This window comes from Magnolia sinica, chromosome 13 (assembly GCF_029962835.1).
Source record: "Magnolia sinica isolate HGM2019 chromosome 13, MsV1, whole genome shotgun sequence".
NCBI lineage: Eukaryota > Viridiplantae > Streptophyta > Magnoliopsida > Magnoliales > Magnoliaceae > Magnolia > Magnolia sinica.
The window spans coordinates 30,425,409-30,447,254 of record NC_080585.1 but is presented as its reverse complement, the minus strand read 5'-3'; the positions used below and the strand labels follow the sequence as shown (position 1 = coordinate 30,447,254).

General features: G+C 38.2%; 1 protein-coding gene across 4 annotated transcripts; it reads left to right on the top strand.

Annotated features, from left to right (window-relative positions):
* Positions 1 to 464: 464 nt before the first annotated feature.
* LOC131223431 (protein GIGANTEA-like) lies at positions 465 to 19,688 on the top strand. 4 transcript variants are annotated; one of them, XM_058218847.1, is made up of 15 exons: positions 466 to 629; positions 896 to 1,161; positions 3,750 to 3,821; positions 3,941 to 3,995; positions 4,109 to 4,251; positions 4,434 to 4,708; positions 8,208 to 8,266; positions 10,203 to 10,443; positions 10,521 to 10,671; positions 12,266 to 12,475; positions 12,615 to 14,159; positions 17,541 to 17,609; positions 17,727 to 17,945; positions 18,376 to 18,468; positions 18,804 to 19,688. In XM_058218847.1, the coding sequence occupies exons 2-15, from the start codon at positions 1,075 to 1,077 to the stop codon at positions 19,101 to 19,103; spliced, it is 3,519 nt and encodes a 1,172-aa protein (XP_058074830.1). In that variant the 5' UTR covers positions 466 to 629; positions 896 to 1,074; the 3' UTR covers positions 19,104 to 19,688. The 4 variants fall into 4 exon arrangements, 2 of the variants coding, with proteins under 2 accessions (XP_058074830.1, XP_058074829.1); XR_009160450.1 differs by lacking the exons at positions 18,376 to 18,468; positions 18,804 to 19,688 and adding an exon at positions 17,270 to 17,317 and having other exon boundaries at positions 465 to 629; positions 17,727 to 17,797; XR_009160451.1 differs by lacking the exons at positions 18,376 to 18,468; positions 18,804 to 19,688 and adding an exon at positions 17,274 to 17,317 and having other exon boundaries at positions 465 to 629; positions 17,727 to 17,748.
* Positions 19,689 to 21,846: the final 2,158 nt, after the last annotated feature.

The following is a 21,846-nucleotide window of genomic DNA, read 5'->3' as shown; positions in this document are numbered from 1 at the left end:
TCACAGTGGACCCCACCTTGCATTCCTGCGAAAGGCCTGCGCATGTAATCCGCGTCCGCATTCATATGGGTAGACAATGTCTACCGTGAAAAGACTTCCAGAATAGAAGATCCCAGCCACGTATCCTTCAATCCAGATCGTTGATGTATTTCAATTTTTAACCGTCTATCTGTGGGACAAAAAAGAAAGGCCGGAATTGAAAATCCATCAGTAGTGAGGCAAAGTATACCAATGGTCTGGATCATGGAAATACAGCCTTTACCTGACAGGATTGGAAACTCGCGTATACATGTTCAAAGACGCGACGTGTGCCTTTGGAATTCTAAAGTCCTATGCATGGAGAAGGGATGCATGTATGCATGATATTCATGCATGGATGCATTTCAGACATGGGAGATCGAAAATATCAATGCCACGTATGCAGAGAAGGAGATCATTGCCAGACCCAGGTGGAAGTATACTCAAAGGGAGGATCTTTATCTCGCTCCACCCAAAACCAATAAAACCAAATGCCAAAATGAAAATGAGAATAAGTCCCATTTTCCTTCTCATCGTCTTCTTCTTCTTCTCTCGCTGAAAGCTCTAAGGAAGAGCAAAAAAAACAAAAACCCTAGAGCTTCAAGAAACTGGTATTTCTCGTTTTTCTCCTTACTAAGCTTCTTCCATTTTTCATTAAAAAAATAAATTCAGTCTCTGCTCTGAATTTCGGTTCTTTTGATGTCTGTTTGAAGCTGTTTGGTGGATTTTTCGAGAAGAAAATATAGATATTTTGTGTAGTTTCTCCGAGATATTTTTGCTTCTTTTAGTTTTTGATATTTCTGCAGAATATCTGTCTGGAGATATTTATTTGTATTTCTAGGTAAATTTTTTTTTTTGTTTGATTGATGTTTTGAAGTGAAATCGAGATCGGTGATCGGTTTTGCGAGCGTCTGAAATTGGAATTCGACGGTTGTGATTGAGTTTGGGAGATCGAGATACGGATGCTCTGCTTCTTGATTGAGGATTCGTGCGGTGGAAGTTTCCGGTTCGGTGGATTTTGCTTGGTAGGAAGGTTTCTCTGAGTAGGAGTTTCCCATGTCGGCTTCGTGTGAGAAATGGATCGACGGTCTCCAGTTCTCGTCGCTGGTCTGGCCCCCGCCACATGATGAACAGCAGCGGCAGGTATGAAGGATCCTGAAAAAGATTGCTTCTCTTTCTTTCTCTAATTCTCTGTTCAAATCGGTAATTTTGTTTGTTTGTTTATTTATTTTAATAATTTGTTAATTATTATTATTATTTTCGGTTAACTTGTTAGTACACCCACTGTCAGTGCCACCCCCCTAGGATCGATACCAAGACCTCAGTGTTGAAACGAGGTATCTTTCACTCAGTCTACCACTTGAGCTATGGATCAGGGTGCTGTTAATTTTTTCTGATTCTTGCTGCGATCCCCCTGAAATATGTCTGATTGAAAAGAAGTGCTAAGGCGATTTTTGTTGGGAGGGATTGATGAGTTGATATTTAGCACATGTGCAAACGCTCTATGTGTGAGATCCGGGCCCTTCATTCCTGGGGCCACCAAGAAGTTTCCCTGGCCATTAGATCACATGTGTCCACCCATCTGGTGGGCTACTTCTGTATGATGAGAAATACGCAGTCAGTAAAAGGTGATCAATGGTCCGTATTGGACAAACAGGTATGATCATCTGATGAATGGACCGGTTTGAGTTTTGGGCCACTGCATGTTTGTGGTCGGCCACCATCGGACATATGGCACTGATCTCCCACATGTGCATGAATCCTCTTGCCATTGAAGGATGTTCCTGATCAGGCTGTTTGTATAAACTTGGATTCTGGTCAATCCTCTTGCCATTGAAGGATGTTCCTGATAAGATTGTTTGTATAAACTTGGATTCTGGTCAACGTCTTTTGGTTTCCCAGTTTGATCTGGTCAAGTTAGTGAAACAGATGGCAATATTAACAGGATCTGCTGTGTTGATGATTGGATCAAATAATATTCTGCGAAAATCAGAGTTTAGCCTCACAGCTCAGAGCTCTGCCAATAAGTTGATGGCTGTTAATGAGTATTTTTTTTTTAAAAAAAATTTGCCTGTATGCGTATCATCCAACGGCCGGAAACACCCTGTACCACTCCTTGCGGTGCACACGCCTCTAGTTGATCATTTCTTGTTTATCTAATTACTTGGTTCAGGTCTGATATAAACTGAAATGGATTGGAGTAATCTGTTATGGTTCTTGGGAGGAGATCAGTATAGAAGATTGATATTGGGGACGCTTGTAATCCCTCGTGGCACAATTTTTTTCACTTCAGAGAAATAATACGGTCATGAACCCTGGTACATCCAATTCTTCTCCCACTTCATTCCAGACCACTTCCTCTACTTTTTAACTATTTGTATGCCACTGATAAAATGGCCAAATGTAAGGCAAATGAGGATTTGTATGATCGGTTAAAAACAACAAGGACCATATCTTTTAGAAACTATCAAATTGTTTATTTATCTGAAAATAACTGGAATATATAGAAGAGATGGGGGATCTGTGGAGATTTTGGAGAGACCTCAATAGATACACCTCTTAACATAAAAGCAAAAAGGAGGAACATGGTGATGAGCATGATGAATTCTAAAAGGAGGAACTTGAGTTTGAAAAGCATGATGAACATTTATTAAAAAGCAAAAATAAAATCCAAGGGTAACATGGTGATGAGACAATGAATAGCATGAGTGACGAATCAACGAGAAGCATGAGGCCAGCAAGCACTTTTGACGGCTTCTAGGATGTGAACGGATGGCATTTTCAACAATTGACGAATGATCTAGTGGTACTTCTAGTGAATGGGACTTCAACTATTGTTCTTCTGGTGGATACACACTTCCAGTGGCTCTAGATATTTCAAGACGAAAAAAAAGGGTCTGATCCATATGCCCTACACAAACGAGTCTAGTCCATACGCCTGACACAAACTAGTCTTGTACATATTCTTGGCAGAAAAATCTGGTCTATACGCCCAGCACAAAAACGAATCCGGTCCATGTGCCCAACACAAAAATGAGACACATCTTGTTAAAAGGCTTGTTAGGGGAAAGATACGTCATCAAAGGTATGTGAAGGTGGCAGACAGAAGATAATAGATGTGCACAGAAAACCCTCGCACAAAAATCGATGTATTCTTGGAGACGAAAACACGAATCACAAATCCCTAAAGCAAAACCCACAGAGGACAAAAATGCTCTTGCGCCAAAATTGCTCCAAAATTTGATGCCTCCAAAGTCCATCTACCAAAAAACCGCTTTTCTAGTCGTAGCTTACATTCAAGTGAAAATAAAAAGAAAAAACAGAAGTAAAATGTGGAGTTATTATTTTATTTAACTAGCGATGGTGCAATTTTCATCTAGAATGAGTATATTTATCTTTCATAACAACATCATTTTTAATGTGACTTCAATTCATTGAAATTCTACCAAATATATCAGTAAACAAAAAACTACCAACTATTTTATCCTTGACATATATGTGCCCTGGCACGTCCCTTAAGTCTTCTCAACATTAATACTTTTAACTTCATCATGATTTTTTTAAAAGCAACATGTGGGACCATGATTTACTAGTACTTGCAGATATTTCTTTTAATGTTTGGATAGCTGCTTGTGTTTTCTAAGAAGTTGCATGTTTTGGGGGCAAGTCATGAACCTTCCTTATCCATCTTTCCTCTGTAACTGATGTATTTTGTTGATTTTCCTTGCAAGGCACAAATTGTGGCCTATGTTGAATATTTTGGTCAGTTCACCTCGGAACGATTTCCAGAAGATGTTGCTGAGGTAGGATTTTCTATTTCTTCTATACAATTTAGTGGTGCTACAAACTAACTTAAATGAACTAGAAGCCTGTAAAATGACTTGGTCCATGCTGATAAGCTTCTTTTTGGGTTTTTGTGTAGCTAATTCAACACTGTTATCCATCCAAAGAAACACGTCTTTTGGATGAAGTATTAGGTAAACCTTTTTTCAACATATAAAATAGCAATTTATACAAAATTTCTCAGATTTTATTTGTTTTCTTTGTTCGGAAGTATAATGATATTTTGTATTATTTGCATAATTTCCAGCAACCTTTGTTCTTCATCATCCAGAGCATGCACATGCCGTTGTCCATCCAATTCTTTCATGTATAATTGATGGGACATTGGTGTATGATAAGAATGATCCTCCCTTTTGTTCTTTCATTTCTTTAGTCAGCCCTAGTAGTGAGGTACGTAACTACCATAACTAGTAGCACTGGCATTCATTTCTTTTGAGTTTATGATAATTACAAATTTTACAGATTTATTTTAATGTAGATTGGGCTTCACCATGTTGTTTTGCAATAAATATGGTTATTGATGAATGAGGGAAAATGCGATTATTCATGAATAATGTATGCTTTAATGACAGAGGGAATATTCTGAGCAATGGGCTTTGGCGTGTGGGGAAATTTTACGGGTGTTAACTCACTACAATCGCCCAATTTACAAGGTTGAGTGTCAGAGTAGTGAAACAGACAGGAGCAGCAGTGGTGACCATGCCACAACAAGTGATTCTCAGGGAGAGGAAGGTTGCCAATCACCTCTGCAGGAACGGGAGAGGAAACCATTAAGGCCTCTATCTCCCTGGATTACTGACATATTGCTTGCTGCACCCTTGGGTATTAGAAGTGACTATTTCCGTTGGTAAGTGAATTCATTGTTGTTGGTAATGCTAATTGGATCTTACAGGTTTCACTAGAAATTGTGAGCTTCTTTATTTGAAAACATTATTCATTTATAATGTGTTGGTTAGGTTAAGATAGCTATAGAATGTTTTGATATGACAAGGTGTTGTTGGCACTCAAGGAAACCGGTGCATAAATTCAGAAATGTGCATATTTATCCTATCCATTTTCCATTTGTGATATGGGGCTTCCATTTATCTGATCCAATAGAACTTTTATTCTCGTTGAGAGAATAGAAGAAAAACTTATCATTGTATCGTACTTCAAAATGTCAATGCATATTACAGTTAATGTAAAGAATTGATATTTGCACTCATCTTGTTTGATCGATATGCTCTTTCTTTTTTACCAATAAATTTAGCATATAAATTAAGCTGTAAGGATCAATATCCCGGTTGTTTATTAATGGCGAGTGCATCTATCTCTTTTCTTTAGTAATAAAAAGAAAACTGATGTTTTCTATTCATGGGCACTTTATGGGACGTTGTTTACTGATCTCAACTTGAAATGGAAGGAGGTGCAAAGTGGCGTTTGAAAGGATAACTTAAAGTTTAGATGGATAGCCACTTTTCCCATTCACCCCTATGAATTGTAATATCAGTAGTATCAGTGTTTGCTTGTTTTCGCGTTCTCATCCATTTTGGGGAGAAAGGTCCAATGAGACAAGCAAATGGTCTGTTGAGAGGTCTTATTTGTTCATTAATGAGGTTACGAGAAGGTTCCAGGGTTATTCTGTCTTGCTTTCGTTATTGACAAAAATGTGAATCTCGTTTCTTCAACTGAAGTTGAATTTCCATACATTCTTTGGAAAGCAAAAGGGGTTCAAGGTATTGAGGGTGCATTGAGTTGCTTTTCTGTTGGGCAATCTTTGTCATTCATTGACTTTATTACGTTTTCTTTTGTTAATGAAATAACTAAATTAGAATATGCAGTATGCATCAAAGGTATTGAACTTTTAGTTTTAATCAATTAGAAAATCTATGATGAGTAATTAAGGGCTTGTTTGGTTTTTCCACTTTCCTGTGTAATGCAAAGTAAATGGACCATCATTTATGGCTTATAAATCGAGAGTCAAATACACTTGTACAGAAAATAGGTAAAGAAAGTTGTAATCATTACATTTTTACATTATAAAACTGCCATTTTTACAATGATTTTTGGGTGAAACAAACAATGGTAGCAAGCTCATCATTGCAGTCAAATGTAGGTGATGTCACCACACAATTATAAGAGTGAGTAGTCATTACTCATTTCCAGCCATTTACCATTCTAATTGGAACACCAAACACGCCCTAAGATGTTGTATTGTCACCTCCTCTGAGAAAAGATGGCTTTTGAGGAAATTCACATACTGTATCAAAAGTCTGAACACCAACTTGATGATTTTTTAGCAAAGGAGTTGGACCTTCTTCATCAAGCATAGCTGGGCATGCCTGACATTCATGTTCTTAGACATGTGCTTACTTTTATTTTCATTGTATGGTCATTGTAGTTATGCGGAGTGCTATATTGGTCTTTCCCTTTCTTATTAAATAATACATGTTAGTCAGAGTGACTGACAAGTCATTTCACCCTAAATCCTTTTTTCTTTCCTCTCTCTTTCACTCCTCTCATCTTGCTTTGTTTATTCTCTTGACCTAAACCTTGGATATTTTGGCCATCATCTACTAAGATATAGGGATTGAATGATTTTAACCATCAGCGTCCCCCCGCCCCCCCCACCCCGCGGCTGATGTATGTTGGCCCATTCATGTTATCTATAGGCTGCAAACGTGAAAAAAAGTTTGTTAAGTGGACAGCTGGGATCTTCAAACAGTTGAAGTTTTGTGAAATAGGGTATTCGCTAGAAGGATGGTCCTAACCTAGTTATGTACTGTCACATTTGGTCGAAAGTTGTAGCAAATCAAGATAAAACTCCATTTTTTCTATTTTGAAAAGGACAAGACTACATTCATAGTGCAGCACCATTTTAAAATGGTGGTGTCTCATTCACCATACACGTGTTGCATTTGTATAAAATTCTGGACTCTCCAAATCATTGGACCTGTTGGGAATGGAAATCAACAAAATCACTTTCAGTAATCCTAATCATCCAATTTTTGGCTAGTAACTGAATGTTGGGAACTAAAATGGTCAGAGGTCCAATTTCGAAGGGTGCTGTTAGATGGTTAAGATTTTCAGGCTTTGCTCCACCCAGAATGTTGTTTACAATTTGGGCTGTTTCGATGACATGCATGCAAACCACATTTATGGTGAATGACTTGCCACTATATATATATATATATATATATATATATAGAGAGAGAGAGAGAGAGAGAGAGAGAGAGAGAGAGAGGTAATAAAAATATTATAAACAGATGCCAAAAAGGTACAGAAGCTGCACGAAAGGGGAGTAAACAGCCACCGACTAATTACAGAAAAAAGAATAATCATTACCCCCTCCCATGCACAAGGCCCATTCGATAACCAGGCCCCTAGCTTTAAATATCACCATTGGTGTGCCGTAACGGCTGTTACGTAGAGATAATGGCGGCAACTATTACGCAGTACAGGTTGTAACAGCTGTCATAGGAAGACCTGTAAAGACCCTGTTACGGACAATTACAGGGCTGATACAGGTTTCTTCTCTTCTTCTTACTTTTTTTTTTGCAGAAAAAAAGAGACCATAATGGCTGTTATGGAGGCCGTAATGACCTGTATCATAACAGTAACAGTGGTAGCTGTTACAGCCACCGTTACCATTACGGAATACCTTGATCACCATAGTCTAGCCCTTTTCAATATATTAGTAGTAGGAATTTTCAATGGAACATATGTGTGGTTCGAAAGATGCGAACGAATATATACTTAAACGAGGTAGAACGGGGAATGCAATTTTGAAATGTTTTGAAGCTTGAGTGGTCAAGTGAGATTACGGAGTTGATAGAAGTGGGTGAAAAGATTAGGTTCTATTTTATGTCTTTCATCCTTGTATCTGATTGTGACATTTTGAGAATGCCATGATTATATCGTGGTTATATCGTTCTTTTTCACCTGTGTCCTATTTTGTTATATTATTTCCTTTAAGAGGACATGTAATTTTTAAGTGTCACATTTCAATATAATTTTATAATTTGATCTTGATAGAAATTGCTAAAGCTTCTGTAAGCTTGATCACTTTATTGTTATTGTCATATTCTTCAATGCATTTGTTTATTTAAGTTGGGCCACTGTTCCTAGTTAATGTCTCTTCACTCATGCTATTCCATTCTTTTAGATCTGTGGGCATTATATCCTTTCAGTGTGAGCTTTACATTGGTTGTGGTGTTGAGTTTACTTTGCATCAAGCATTGAGAGTATTTTTGAGATTGAAAATTGTTTATGGCATAAAAATTGTGTGTTTGTTCTCTATTTCTTTTGGAATATTTAAAGAAATCACTGCTTGAGAGCATTATTCATTGAGATCCATGTTTTATTAGGTGTAGTGGGGTCCTGGGCAAATATGCAGCTGGTGGAGAACTCAAACCACCAACAACTGGTTAGTGAAAATTTTCTGCAATAAATATGCTTACTTGAATTCAGGTGTTGGTTGATATTTTAATCTGCAGATATTATGATCTGGATGTAATAATATTTTCTCTTATCTCAGTTTCACCTGGATCTTTTAGATATGCATAAGATGTATCATGTCAATGTCTGTTGTTTTCTCTTTAAACTTAATTCATTCTTAAGAAGATGGGTCTTGTTACATGAATAATTTAAAATTTCAATTCCTAGCTAATGCATGCAATGCCTTCACTCTTATGAGTTCCTTTTTTTTTTTCTTTTTCTTTTTTTTTTTTTTCAATTTATTTAGAATATTTCCACTTGATAAAACACTGGATGATATGAGATTCTAGAATGATTTGTTTTATATGGTTGGATATTGATGGAGTGATAAGTTGGTGTAGGTCTCTCCAAAGTGAATCTCTTATTTCCGCTTTTTGTCCAATCAAGCATTTTAAGCATAGGTCAGAGCATTAGGTGATGGACCTTTATTGGATCCACCAATGAACCCCTCAACCTTTTTCCTCCAAAAAATAGCCCAATGGCACACAATTATCATAGGTAACTCGACCTCCAATTTCTATTAAATTATCATGAAATTAGGGTTATCACCAATGAAATTGTATGACACAATCAAATTTCATCCCTTCTGGGATTGGATTCTACTGATGTCACTAGAAACTAGTAAATCAGTCATAGCTATTCAAACCACATGTATGCAATCATGATTGGATCAAGATCCAAAAATAAAGAAAATTAAAAAATCAGCAGAAAAATATCACCTGAATTGAACGGGTGGTGAACACCGTATGATAAAATCCACGTCGGAAACCTTGGAGAGGAATCCTAGGAGATTATCTGTTGGGTGGAGGAAATAAATGAGCTCCAGGGCTCTAATTCCTTTTCTGTTACTCATGTCCAGGGCTCTAATATAGGAGAGGTTTGGACCATCGTTATTGACTTTGGATTTACAAACATGTGGGGATAAACATATGTGAAACATCTTTGCTTAGCAGTATAGGGTATGAACAAAGAACACTCTTTGTTACCACAAACTAGTTTCACAGAATACGATGACAAGTATTATTGGTTGGGTAGATCCATGAGATGAGGATGAGGCTATGTACAACCAGCAATCTGATGAAATTCCACCACAGGTAGGTGCAATTGCTCTCACAGCAGAACGTCCCTATTATCAAGCAGCTCTCCTAAAAGATTCCCAACTCTAGTTGATTGTCAAATAAAGCCAATGGGCCAACATTTTGGGTATTTTGCTTAAAAGATACAAGGGAGAGAGGATAGGCAACACTTTTTGTGTGTATTTCAAAATGATTCAAGAGGGGTCTCTCCCTATATATAATGTACATAGTGCCACAGCCTTAAGTGCGAGACCATGATATGCATGTGAAATCCAATCTGACCATCAGACTCGTCGTCTCACACTAGGCTGCGGTCCTAAAATCAGGTTGTTCTGTAATTTAGGTGGGTTACACCAAAGGAGACAGTTGGGAGAGGGATGCCCAGCATTGATTGTTTACAGGGCCCACTATGATTTGTATGTGAAATCCACTCCAACCATCAGATGATTCATAACACGTTAGGCATGGGGCCCCAAAATCAGGCTGATCCAAATGTAAGATGGGCCATACCAAGGGAAACAGTTTGGAGGGTGGGCTTCTCCCTGTACGCTGTTACTGATCACGTGGCCCATCTGAATCATGGATGTGTTAGTATTTTGGGCCTTGGGCCTAACATGGGCTGACGCATCTGATGATCAGTGTGGATTCGGTTAAATGATAAACTCTGAAATCTATGATATAAAATTTCCTAGATGATGATGCAAAAATTAATGTACTACGAGATTTGTGTAATGGTTGAGTGCTTGAAAACTGAGGATTCCTCACGGAAAGCTTTTACTTCTTCTTTAGCTTATGGTCGTGGATCAGGAAAGCATCCCCAGCTTATGCCTTCAACTCCAAGATGGGCTGTGGCAAATGGAGCTGGTGTTATATTAAGTGTTTGCGATGAAGAAGTTGCTCGTTACGAAACTGCTAATTTAACCGCAGCTGCTGTTCCTGCACTTTTGCTTCCTCCTCCAACAACTGCTTTAGATGAGCATCTGGTTGCGGGGTTGCCAGCTCTTGAGCCATATGCTCGCTTGTTTCATCGGTAAATATCTAGACAACTTATTGCTTTACACTGAGTATTCTGGAATATCATTTATGGCTGTCTTTCTTTCTGTACAGGTACTATGCAATTGCTACTCCAAGTGCTACCCAAAGGCTTCTGGTTGGACTTTTGGAAGCACCACCATCATGGGCTCCAGATGCACTGGATGCAGCTGTGCAACTTGTGGAACTCCTTAGGGCAGCTGAGGATTATGCATCTGGAATGAGGGTAAGTGAGATTGCCAATTTGTAACCATCTGGCTGTTGTGCAATATTATGTTATTGGTCTATTCAATTTGCATCTAACACATTCGGTTTTGTACCAATTCCCAATCTTCAATTATTTTGTTCTGCATGTCTTTAACTGCATATAGATTGATGCCATAAGCATTTACTTCTAACCATTGTGCATGGCTATTTTTTGATTACTATATGAAGGTTCATCTATATTAAATGGATCAAGCTCAGAAGTAGTTAAAATCTAGAATAAGCAGTCTCCTCAGCTTTTCTCTCTTCTGGAATGCGATTCATACCTCTTATCTGAGTCATGCTCAGATGCACTGCAGCTCCCAACCTGTTGTTCCCCAACTCTTTTATTTTGGAGGTGTTATAGTATGAATATGTAAATATATGCCTCAATGCCATATGTTGTCATATGCTCTATGCAGTATTCGTTTAAGTGTGCAAAAGAGCAAGAGAAATAGAGAAAAGGACTAATGGCAAAAGATTTGATTGTTTGATGATGACAAGAAACTAGTGTCACCATGGATTAAGGTGAATATGAACATAACAGACACAGACACAAGATTTCCGTGGCCAGCATTAGGGCTACATCCATGGGGAAACACTAGCAATAAATATACTAGGAAAATTAAGGAGATACAAGATTCAAGAGAAACCATGATCACGTCACTCAAGATTTAATGAAACTGTTGTCGCTTTCTCAACTTAAGGAGAGAGTAAAAGGGAGATTGTATTTATAATAGTTTTACTGAATAGTTTGTTTGCAATAGGAAACCTAAAGGTAATTAACAACTCATCACTAGGAGATAATTGTGACTTAAATGAAGAAAATCCCAAAAGATAGGATAATCTTATACTGATGACATGGCATATCTTCTGCTCTATTAAGAGAAACTTAGAGAAAGGTGATTTGACCATCTCTCTCCAACTTGCAACAAAGGACTTTACGTTTTGTCCTCACCTTGCAACCAAGAAAATCTCAAAGAGAACTGCCTGATCGTTCTCTCAACCAAGCAAACATGAAGAGACTCCATGAGTGGAACCCTCTCCTTCTCATCTAAAAATTTCTAGGAAATGAGACAACGCAACAAAAGTTTTCAAGGAGAGGCCTCTTCTTTCATCTTTTATATTTATCCCCAATTTGCAGATCAACAAAACTTGAGGTCAAAGGACTTCTTTTGCCCTTTGAAACTTCTCTCTCATAGAAAAGGTAATGGCTGCACCCCCAGCAGTGATCTTTTGAAATCATATTTGTTGGAACGTGGTAAACTAAAAGAATCAATATTTGATCCATTTGAAATCACATTTCATAATTTCCTGATAGCATCATTTTCTGATTGTGCTTTCAAGATGTGTCAGTTTAATTGGATTCACGTGCATCATTCCAATTTATTAAATGGAATTTGTGGTGGCTATATTGTCACTTTTTAAGTTTTACAGCTTCACTACTTATACTTGAATTCTTTCATAAGAGTGCCAGTTTCTGAATTTATAGCCTATGAAATAGCATGTTGGGTTGATCAGTGAATGCTTCTCATTTTAACATCTTGCTATTTGTTTTATTGTTGTTCCACTTGCAGCTTCCACGAAACTGGATGCAATTGCATTTCTTGCGTGCAATTGGGACTGCAATGTCTATGAGAGCAGGTATTGCTGCAGATGCTGCAGCAGCTTTACTTTTCCGCATACTTTCTCAGCCTACCTTGCTTTTTCCTCCACTAAGGCATGCTGAAGGAGTTGACATCCAGCATGAACCTCTGGGTGGCTATAATTCATTCTATAGAAAGCAGGTAATCTGATGGTTTTGGTTTTATGCACTCTCTGTTGTATTGTGCATCCATTGCCATCTTGATTTTGAATTGTTGGTTTTGTTATCAAGCTTAATTGATTGTAATGTAACTGGTTATCATCAAATGAACTTTTGAGCAGAAGGAAGTTCCTGCTGACGAAGCCACAATTGAGGCAACTGCTCAAGGGATTGCTTCAATGCTATGTGCACATGGCCCTGAGGTTGAATGGAGAATTTGCACCATCTGGGAAGCTGCTTATGGCCTGCTTCCTTTAAGTTCATCGGCTGTTGATTTGCCTGAAATTGTGGTTGCAACACCGCTTCAACCTCCTGTTTTATCATGGAATCTTTATTTACCACTCCTTAAGGTGTTAGAGTATCTTCCTCGAGGGAGCCCGTCTGAAGCATGCTTGATGAGGATTTTTGTAGCTACAGTGGAAGCGATTCTACGACGAACATTTCCAATGCAATCCTCCAGGGAACAAAGCAGAAGATCAAGATACCATTGTGGTATTGGATCTTCCTTTAAGAACCTTGCTGTTGCTGAGCTTCGTTCAATGGTCCATTCACTATTTCTGGATTCATGTGCTTCTCTAGAACTCGCCTCCCGCCTGCTATTTGTCGTGTTAACCGTTTGTGTCAGTCATGAAGCCCTGCCCAATGGGAGCAAGAGGCCAACAGGTGGTGAATCTCATCCTTCTGACGACGAACAGCATATAATAAATGGTAACCGAACAGACATGAGAACTAGAAAAAGGAAAAAGCAAGGCCCTGTGGCCACCTTTGATTCCTATGTTCTGGCTGCTGTTTGTGCTTTGGCTTGTGAGCTACAGCTGGTCCCTTTGATTTCAAAAGCAAGCAAATGTTCAGATCCTAAAGAATCCCTTAGCTCATCAAAGGCTCCAAAAATTAATGGAACTTCTAACCAGTTACGAAATGGTATTTCGTCAGCAGTTCGTCATACTCGTAGGATCTTAGGAATTTTAGAAGCACTCTTTTCATTGAAGCCATCTTCTGTTGGTACATCATGGAGTTACAGCTCGAATGAGATTGTTGCCGCAGCTATGGTTGCTGCTCATGTTTCTGAACTGTTTGGACGATCAAAGGCCTGTATGCATGCTCTCTCTGTTCTGATGCGATGTAAGTGGGATAATGAGATCTACACCAGAGCATCTTCACTTTATCACCTCATCGACATTCATGGCAAAGCGGTTGCATCCATTGTTGATAAGGCGGAACCACTAGAAGCACACTTAATACGCGCACCACTTTGGAAGGATGCTCCAGCATGTGAGAATGGTAGCAAACAAATAAAATTTTCAAACAGTAACAGCTGTGAATCGGAGCCTCCATTGACCCAACAGCATCAAGGCGATAATGATTTGGCCCAAAAAGGAACATTTCTAAAATCTGAGAAATCTCTGCTTTTGACTGATGATATGCTAAATAACTCGGGGAAAAGTATCACAAGTTTGCCAGTGGATGCATCGGACTTGGCCAATTTTCTTACAGCAGACAGGCACATTGGATTTAATTGTAGCGCTCAAGCTCTTCTAAGATCTGTACTTGCAGAGAAGCAAGAAGTATGTTTCTCAGTTGTTTCATTGCTCTGGCACAAGTTGATTTCAACCCCGGAAACACAAATGAATGCTGAAAGTACGTCTGCCCAACAAGGTTGGCGCCAGGTAAACTTTTTTAATTTCTTAAATTTTATACATCTGATACGTTGGGACTATTCTTATCTTATTATCTGTATCATTATAGTTTTCACCAGATTCATGAAAATTGGTTGGGACTTGGGAGAAGGCTTAGATTATGACAATGATGATGATTTGCAAAAATTATTATGACTTGTTGCTTAGACAGCCCTTTCATCTTCTTTAGTCAGGTTAATAATTTATTTCAAATCAGTGCAATTAGCTCCAATAGCAAGTGTCTGGATGGACAGGCACCCTAGATATGGGAGCTCTACGATGACTCCTATTGCCTGTGTTGCATGCATAGATATACTAATCTCTCTCTCAAAAAAACTAAAAACAAAAAAAAAACACATATACTAGAATCTGATACCAGTACCGAAGTATGATTTGTTGAACCTCAAAAGAGGAGACAATAAACATCCAGCAAACATTTAAAGTTTTAAATGCTTATTAAATTGAGAGAAAAAAAAAAGAAGCCTAATAAGTTAGCTTGTAAAGTATTATAATGTTTTAAAGTGGTTCTATTTTTGTCTCTCTATAATGCAAAAAATCCAGTTTGGACGTATTTTGTAGGAGGATTCTTTTTGTTAGGTGTCTGAACTGTTCGATTCAATTGGCAGAATCTCGCAATGTGTATCCCACTTTGAGGAATCCATGTAACATGACTTGCATCATTAGTGTCGTAGAAGTCAGCTCAGGTAATTAGTTGTCTAACTCAACTATAACAGCAATGTTGTTGCGTCAAGTTGAAATTTGTCAATGAAAAACTATATTAAGTCAACAATGGCCATGGAATGGGTTCTAGTATTTGAGTTCTCATAACTGATTAGAATATGCATACTTCAATCAAACCAAATGTTTAAAAACAGCTCCATGGTTAATTTCCTAAATAATAGAGTTATAAATTTCCTAAAAAAATCTTTAATTTCCTCCAAAATCACCTTCTTTTCAAAGATTTTTTTTTTTTTTCTTTTAAAAAATCTCTCTCCATTGAATACTTGTTCATATTTTCCATCCTTTAATCTGATCAAATCCAAGTTTTCCCTTTTACTTCATATAAACCCAAACTGATTTTTCTATTATCAGTTTCTTTAGAAAAAAAAGTCCCAAACTCATCTTTTTCAAGAACTCTGCAAATCCTTTCCCAAATTAAACTTTCATATTGTAAAATTTTCAATTTTAAAATTTAATTTCAAATTTCAAACTTTAATTTTTAAACATCAATTCCAATTTTGAATGTGAATGTTACGTGGACTTATTGATCGGACCCTTATGTTCCTACTCTACTCCATCTTCTCTTCTTTCCTTTATGCTCTGTCATCATCGCTTCTTGTCAGCATCCCCCATCCCCCCCCCAACACACACACACACACAGACACCCCCTTATTTTCCTACTCTACTCCATCTTCTCTTCTTTCCTTTATGCTCTGTCATCATCGCTTCTTTTCAGCATCTTCCCCCCCCCCCCCCTTGGGCCTTCCCTTTTCCCCTTTAGAGCCCTTGTACTCCTAACCAGCGTGGTTCTTGGCTGTTGCACATGACCAAACCATCTAAGTCTACTTCCCCTCAACTTATTACCTATTGGTACTACTCCTAAGTTCCCTTGAATGCATTCATTTCTCTGTCCTTCCTCGTCTTGCCACTCATCCTTCTCAATGTCATCATTTCAGCTCCACTCATCCTCTGAACATGTTGTTCTTTAACAGCCCAACATTCTGTCCCATAAAGCATGGCTAGCCTTATAGCTATCCTGTAAAATTTCCCTGTCAGTTTGAGTGATACACTAATAACTGTGTACTCTAACATTATTCTAAATAGCATGCCACAAGAAACTACTATTACACCTCACAAAACTTTGTAAAACATGGTACCATAAAAATTAAAGGTTTGGACTGCAGAGCATTGTCAGCTTGCCAGATCTTAAAAGAGACCTAAATCAGGAGATCGGGGTACGAAATGTGTCTTTATGGTTTATGCTCAACATAGGAACATATAGAGGTTCCTAGTCACCGAACCTAATGCAGATTAATAAATAATGAAAACATCATACTGAATCTTTTAATATGCATTTATACCCATCTCTGTGATAACTAACATGCATAAAATGGCATCCCTATTGAAAACAAGACCAAAGAAGAATTAAACTTGGAACCTAGAAAAGGTGAATGACCTAGGAAAGATAGATTTTGGAACCTGTTAGAAGGAAATGGGGTAAGACAGAAGGGTGAGCATAATAACGTATATTGTAGAATGTTTTCTTGCAACTTGTGAACAAGCAATGAAATCACATGATTTTGGTTTTTGGGAGAGGCTATTAATGATTAACAGAACCATGAAGTTCAAAGTGCCCTCATAATGTAAGTTTTTTTTTTCCTGAAAAAATCAGCTATGACTGAAATCTTAAACCTTTACAACAGCCTTGAGTGCAGGAGACAGTATCCTTACAGAAAAAAACTAAATTGACGATAAAGCACTTAAAAGCACATGTCTAGCATATATCTCTACACTTGTAAATAGGTAGTAACCGGTTGTTATTTCCATTATTGTTCAGTGCCGAATTCAACTATTTGATGTGACGAACTCTAGGGCTCACCTGTGTTCAACAAGTCTATAGAATACTACTCATCAGCAATCATAGTCTACTGGCACCCATGCTTCTGTAGATTTGGGGCCGAAGTCAGGTGATCCAAACTGTCGATCTGATAGGCCCCACAAGTGGATGGGAGATTGCTTAAAATCTCTCAGGTTGATATTCATAACCTTATAATCATTGAACTATCTCCCATTGAATCTGGACCGTTGCTGTATTTTCTCATTAACCATGTATTTGTAGGCCAATGAATAAAAAGGTTAGGAACTTCCATTTAGGGAGATTCTTAGGGCATATCTCATCCACTATGGGGCCCCTCATATCAATGGATGGGATCACCAGACCATGGTCCCAAGTGTAAAGAATCTGAGCATCAGCAAAGGGTCAGCAAACTGTATGTTTGCCATGGAGCCCATATAAACTCCTCTCTGTGGAAACACATAAAACATAAGTAAGGTGAGTTTTGATCTATATTTTAAATTCAACTTTTAAATCTTCATACAAGGTAGTACTGAGCAGCAGTGGGCGCTATTTCTGATTCAAAGTTATTAGGGTAAGAGTTGGATATCATTCACCATGATCATACAAGGGATAATCGCAGATCATACTCAATGTTGAGGTTCAATTGAGCAACCAATATGGAACCGATGCCATAAACATGAATGCATTTGACAATGTGTTATCTCCTGTTACCTTGCAGACACGCCATCATCTATGTATTTGTTATACTTTCTGGTAGGTAATCAGATAGTCTGACTTTTCCATGATATGTCTAGGTAGTTGATGCCCTATGTAATGTTGTATCGGCATCACCGACAAAGGCATCAACTGCAGTTGTTCTTCAGGTGCGATATCCGTTTATTTGTAAATTCTTTGGTGTCATGAAAGTTCTTGGTTTTTTAACCAGATATCCAATCACTTCATTGTTTTTAGTCACTTTGTGGGCATGTTTCCTTGGACAGGCAGAAAAGGATTTGCAGCCATGGATTGCTAGAGATGATGAACAAGGTCAGAAAATGTGGAAAATCAACCAGAGGATTGTAAAATTAATGGTGGAGATCATGAGGAACCATGATAGCCCAGAAGCATTAATAATTTTATCAAGTGCTTCTGATCTTCTTCTCCGTGCGACTGATGGAATGCTTGTCGACGGAGAAGCTTGTACTTTACCACAGCTAGAGGTAAACATCTCAGTGAAAGAATTGTCACTTTGTTAATTGTGTTGTTAATACAAGTTCCAAAATTTTAATGCATGCATTTATAACCTTACCATGCAGTAGCTGTCAGTTGAAGATGATTAAATATTTTGTTTTCTATCTTTGGTTGAGAATGTTTTTGCCCAAGAATCTGCTGCACTGTTTGATAGCTTACATTGTGGCATGTGATCTGATCTTATACATCTTAGAAAGTAGCTTTTCTTTGTTCTAATTGGTGCCATATAGTGTTTGCATTAACTTTATCTGTCATTTTACATAACTATCTCTTTTAATGAATGGATTTTCTCTAATTAGATTGTAAACCAATGTGATTATATGACTTACTGTACTGACTAAAGGCTTTATTATTGTCATTTTCTGAGTTTATGTTTCCCATCTATACAAAAATGAGCAGCTCCTGGAAGCCACAGCTAGTGCAGTTCAACTTGTGCTTGATTGGGGAGAATCCAGCTCAGCTGTTGCCGATGGCCTTCTAAATTTGTTGAAGGTAACTATCCTTGATAACTGTCTTCCAATCTGGTCCAACATCAACGGCCAGCTAGGTTGTCCATCAAATACATACAGGGCCAGATGAGAATGGAATTATGATGACATCTCTGGTCTGTTATTTTTCCATTCTCATTTTGGGGCATTTTGCAGGTGGGAGCATTTTGCACATCCCATGATCTACATTTTTTTGGGATGTATCAGACAGCTCCACTTGCAGAATGCTCATTGGCTTGTTGTGCTCTTTCGATTCCCTTCTCAATCTGGAGAACACTGAACAGATCTAAGTCTCTTGTAAGACCTTGACTGACATTTTTTGCTTTCCCATGGATGCAGTGCCGTCTACCAGCTACCATCCGTTGCGTTTCTCATCCAAGTGCACATGTGCGTGCTCTTAGCACATCCGTTCTTCGGGATATCTTACACATCGGCTCAGTGAAGTCCAATTGTAAACAAGAGGATGTAAAGGGCGTCCACAGTCCCGCTTACCGATACTTAACTGTAGGCATCATTGACTGGCATGCAGACATTGAGAAGTGCTTAGTATGGGAAGCTCACAGCAGGCGTGCAACTGGCCTGCAACTGGCATTCCTTGATGCTGCTGCCAAGGAATTAGACTGTGTCATTTCCTACTGAGACCTCTTCGGTGTCCTCGTCAAACTTGTGTTGTTGCCTACATGATTACATGGGTAGCTAGTGAATTCTCATTTGACACACAAGTTAGGCTTCTATTGCATATGGAGGAACTCGAACATGCAAATTGTTAGTCCTAACACATTGGTTTGAAGAATGTGGATAGGCTAAAGAAGCAGTCACAACATTTTCTTGTAGATATGACGAAGCACTCTCTTTCCCATCATTCTAGTCCTTTACACCAAAGGATGATCTGCAATAGAGAATAGAGATGGGGCTGTATCTGGGTTGTTTATTTCTGTATGCTAAATTATATGTCATAAACATGAATCCCACCATAGATTTTAGAAGTTGGTGAGCTATAATCAGGGCCTGATAATGGGAATTGGGCATGCAGCCTGCATCAGCGAGAACAGGTTGCAGCTCTATTCTAAGACAGATTATACAATTATATATGAGAGTGCCATTCTTCAGGTTTCAATGATTTTTGAATATGTAATACTTTGCTGTACCAACAAGAGGTGTTTTCTCTTCAATTTGTACACTAAGATATAAGCTTGAGTTTTTAGTAAATTCGGGTTTCTTTTAGCTTTTTCCTGTCCATTTTGCATTCATCTGATGTAATCAAGATGCCAATTCACTTGCTGTAATAGCAGGGCTGATATGTTCGCTGTGTTTGTAGTGTGAATGGCACGTGTATAGAAGTCTTGGTTACACTTCATATTGAAGTATCAAGTACGGGGTTGATAATTTATTTTCAAGTATCTAGTTAATGTAGCTGTTGGCGTGGCTCAGTCTTAGGATTTAAGTTTTCTGGATAAGACGGCATTAAGTTTCTGCATTCCTGATATGCTTTCCATGACTCTGCCCAAGAGAACCCAAGGTAATTTCACAACCTGATGCTTTGTTGATCTTCTGTTGTCATCTGTGGAAAGAAACCTTACAAAATATTGGAATGGAGATAGAAAGGCTCTCAGCGTCTGTTTGATTATTCTGAATATGGCAAACCTGAATGGGACCAGAAGGTCCTTGGATACTGACAAATGTCAATGTACGAGGACTAACTGCACCATTTCCATGTTTGGGAGCATTTGTATCTGCCCTGCACAAAGGTAAGACTGAAGTATATGTTCCGTGTTGGTTTGGATTCTCAGTTACACGGCTCTCCATCATGATTGCAGCAATTCCGAAAGTGATGGACAGCCAGAGTGTGGAAATTGCCACATTAACAGGTAAGTAGGAAGGTGAACTAATTTTCAAAATAGAGCTGACATTGTGATCCAGATCTGCGGAAAATGTTTTCTATGGAGATCTTTAAATCGGGATTGTGATACTGTGTGGTTGCCAGAAATCAGCATAAGCATGTGAACTAAGGTGGATTTGGATGCACAATCAAAACAAATTGCACTTGATCATCTCCTGAAGTACAAATAAACAAATTGTAGTTTTCTAGTGTTCAAATTGAGGGCTCAGCTCGAAATTGCAGTTATCTCTCAACTTGATCTGAAAGAGATGTGACTGCAATTCAAGGGCTGCTACCTACTAATTATTTCAGCTACAAGGCATCAATAGTTTCAACAATTTTCTATTGATTAAATTGAATATCTGCAATTCAAGTCACTTTTTGTCTGATCCATTAGTTGGTGTGACTGAGATTTCAATACTCTTGCTTTTGAAGAGCCGTTGATATCCACACCGTCAAATTTACAGAACTGTAGTTTCTCTATCATAATCAACGGGAAATTGAAGAACAGAACCATATTCACATTTAAGCAGGTATGATAAAACTGTCCAATTTGAAGGAAAATCGTAAGGAATGCAACATAGATCTCGACTTCCTGCAAAAAAATAAAGCGAGCATTTGCATCAATACGTCTGTAGAAAGCACCACGCAGGAAGAGCATTTATATCCAAACCAAACCGGAAGAGCATAGCCATCCAGATGAAACTGGTGTTTGCCATTCATCCCATTAATCGCTTTGTGGAGTGCTTGCTTACCGCAAGATGAGAAAGGTCCAGTATGACAGTGTGCTAAAAAAAAGTAAGAAACAAGGACAGTCGCCATTTCAGGCAATAGCCCGTTTCTACTCAACAGAATTTAGCAACGTGGAACACAACTAAAGGTTTTTAAAACTTTAGTTTTTTAAACAAAGCGAAGACATGTTATTTCTAAGGGTGGCTATGGACTGGTTTGGGGTCGAGGTACCCATGCCTCTTCAGCAATGGGCATTGCACTCATCCCCATTTACGTACCTTTACCCATACTCGTTAAGGTGTTGGCTGCACTCATTCCCATTTCGGGCACCCAGGGTCGTTATGGTGTTGAGTACCAGTTAAGGTATTGAATATCCTTTGTGATTTGAAAATTTCTATATATATCATGATCAACTCAAAAACGTTAGATTGTATAGCATAAATAACATACAAACAGTCCACCCCCCCCCCCCCCAAAAAAAAAAAAAAAAAAAAAAAAACCTATTATTTTATATTTAAAAGCTCAATTTTTTTTTATTTTTTTTAAGATCTCTTCTTGATTTTATTTTTTATTTTTATAATCCGGTACATGGTTTTAAAAAACGCCAGTGGAAGATAATTAAATTAAAAACATATTACATCACGATTAACATATAAAAACCAAATTTACATCATTAAGCAGACCCAAAATGGTCTGAATCAGCCTAATGTTTTAGTCAGATATTCTACATGATGCGTCCCATTGCACGGAAGGTTAATGTTGAACACCTGC

Excerpts from the sequence above, each read along its gene's own strand:
- LOC131223431 (XM_058218846.1), top strand. The coding sequence starts at position 1,075 with ATGTCGGCTTCGTGTGAGAAATGGATCGACGGTCTCCAGTTCTCGTCG. Across the intron at positions 10,672-12,265 it reads ATTATGCATCTGGAATGAGG|CTTCCACGAAACTGGATGCA; the intron begins GTAAGTGAGATT and ends TTCCACTTGCAG. Across the intron at positions 17,946-18,375 it reads GTACTTTACCACAGCTAGAG|CTCCTGGAAGCCACAGCTAG; the intron begins GTAAACATCTCA and ends AAAAATGAGCAG.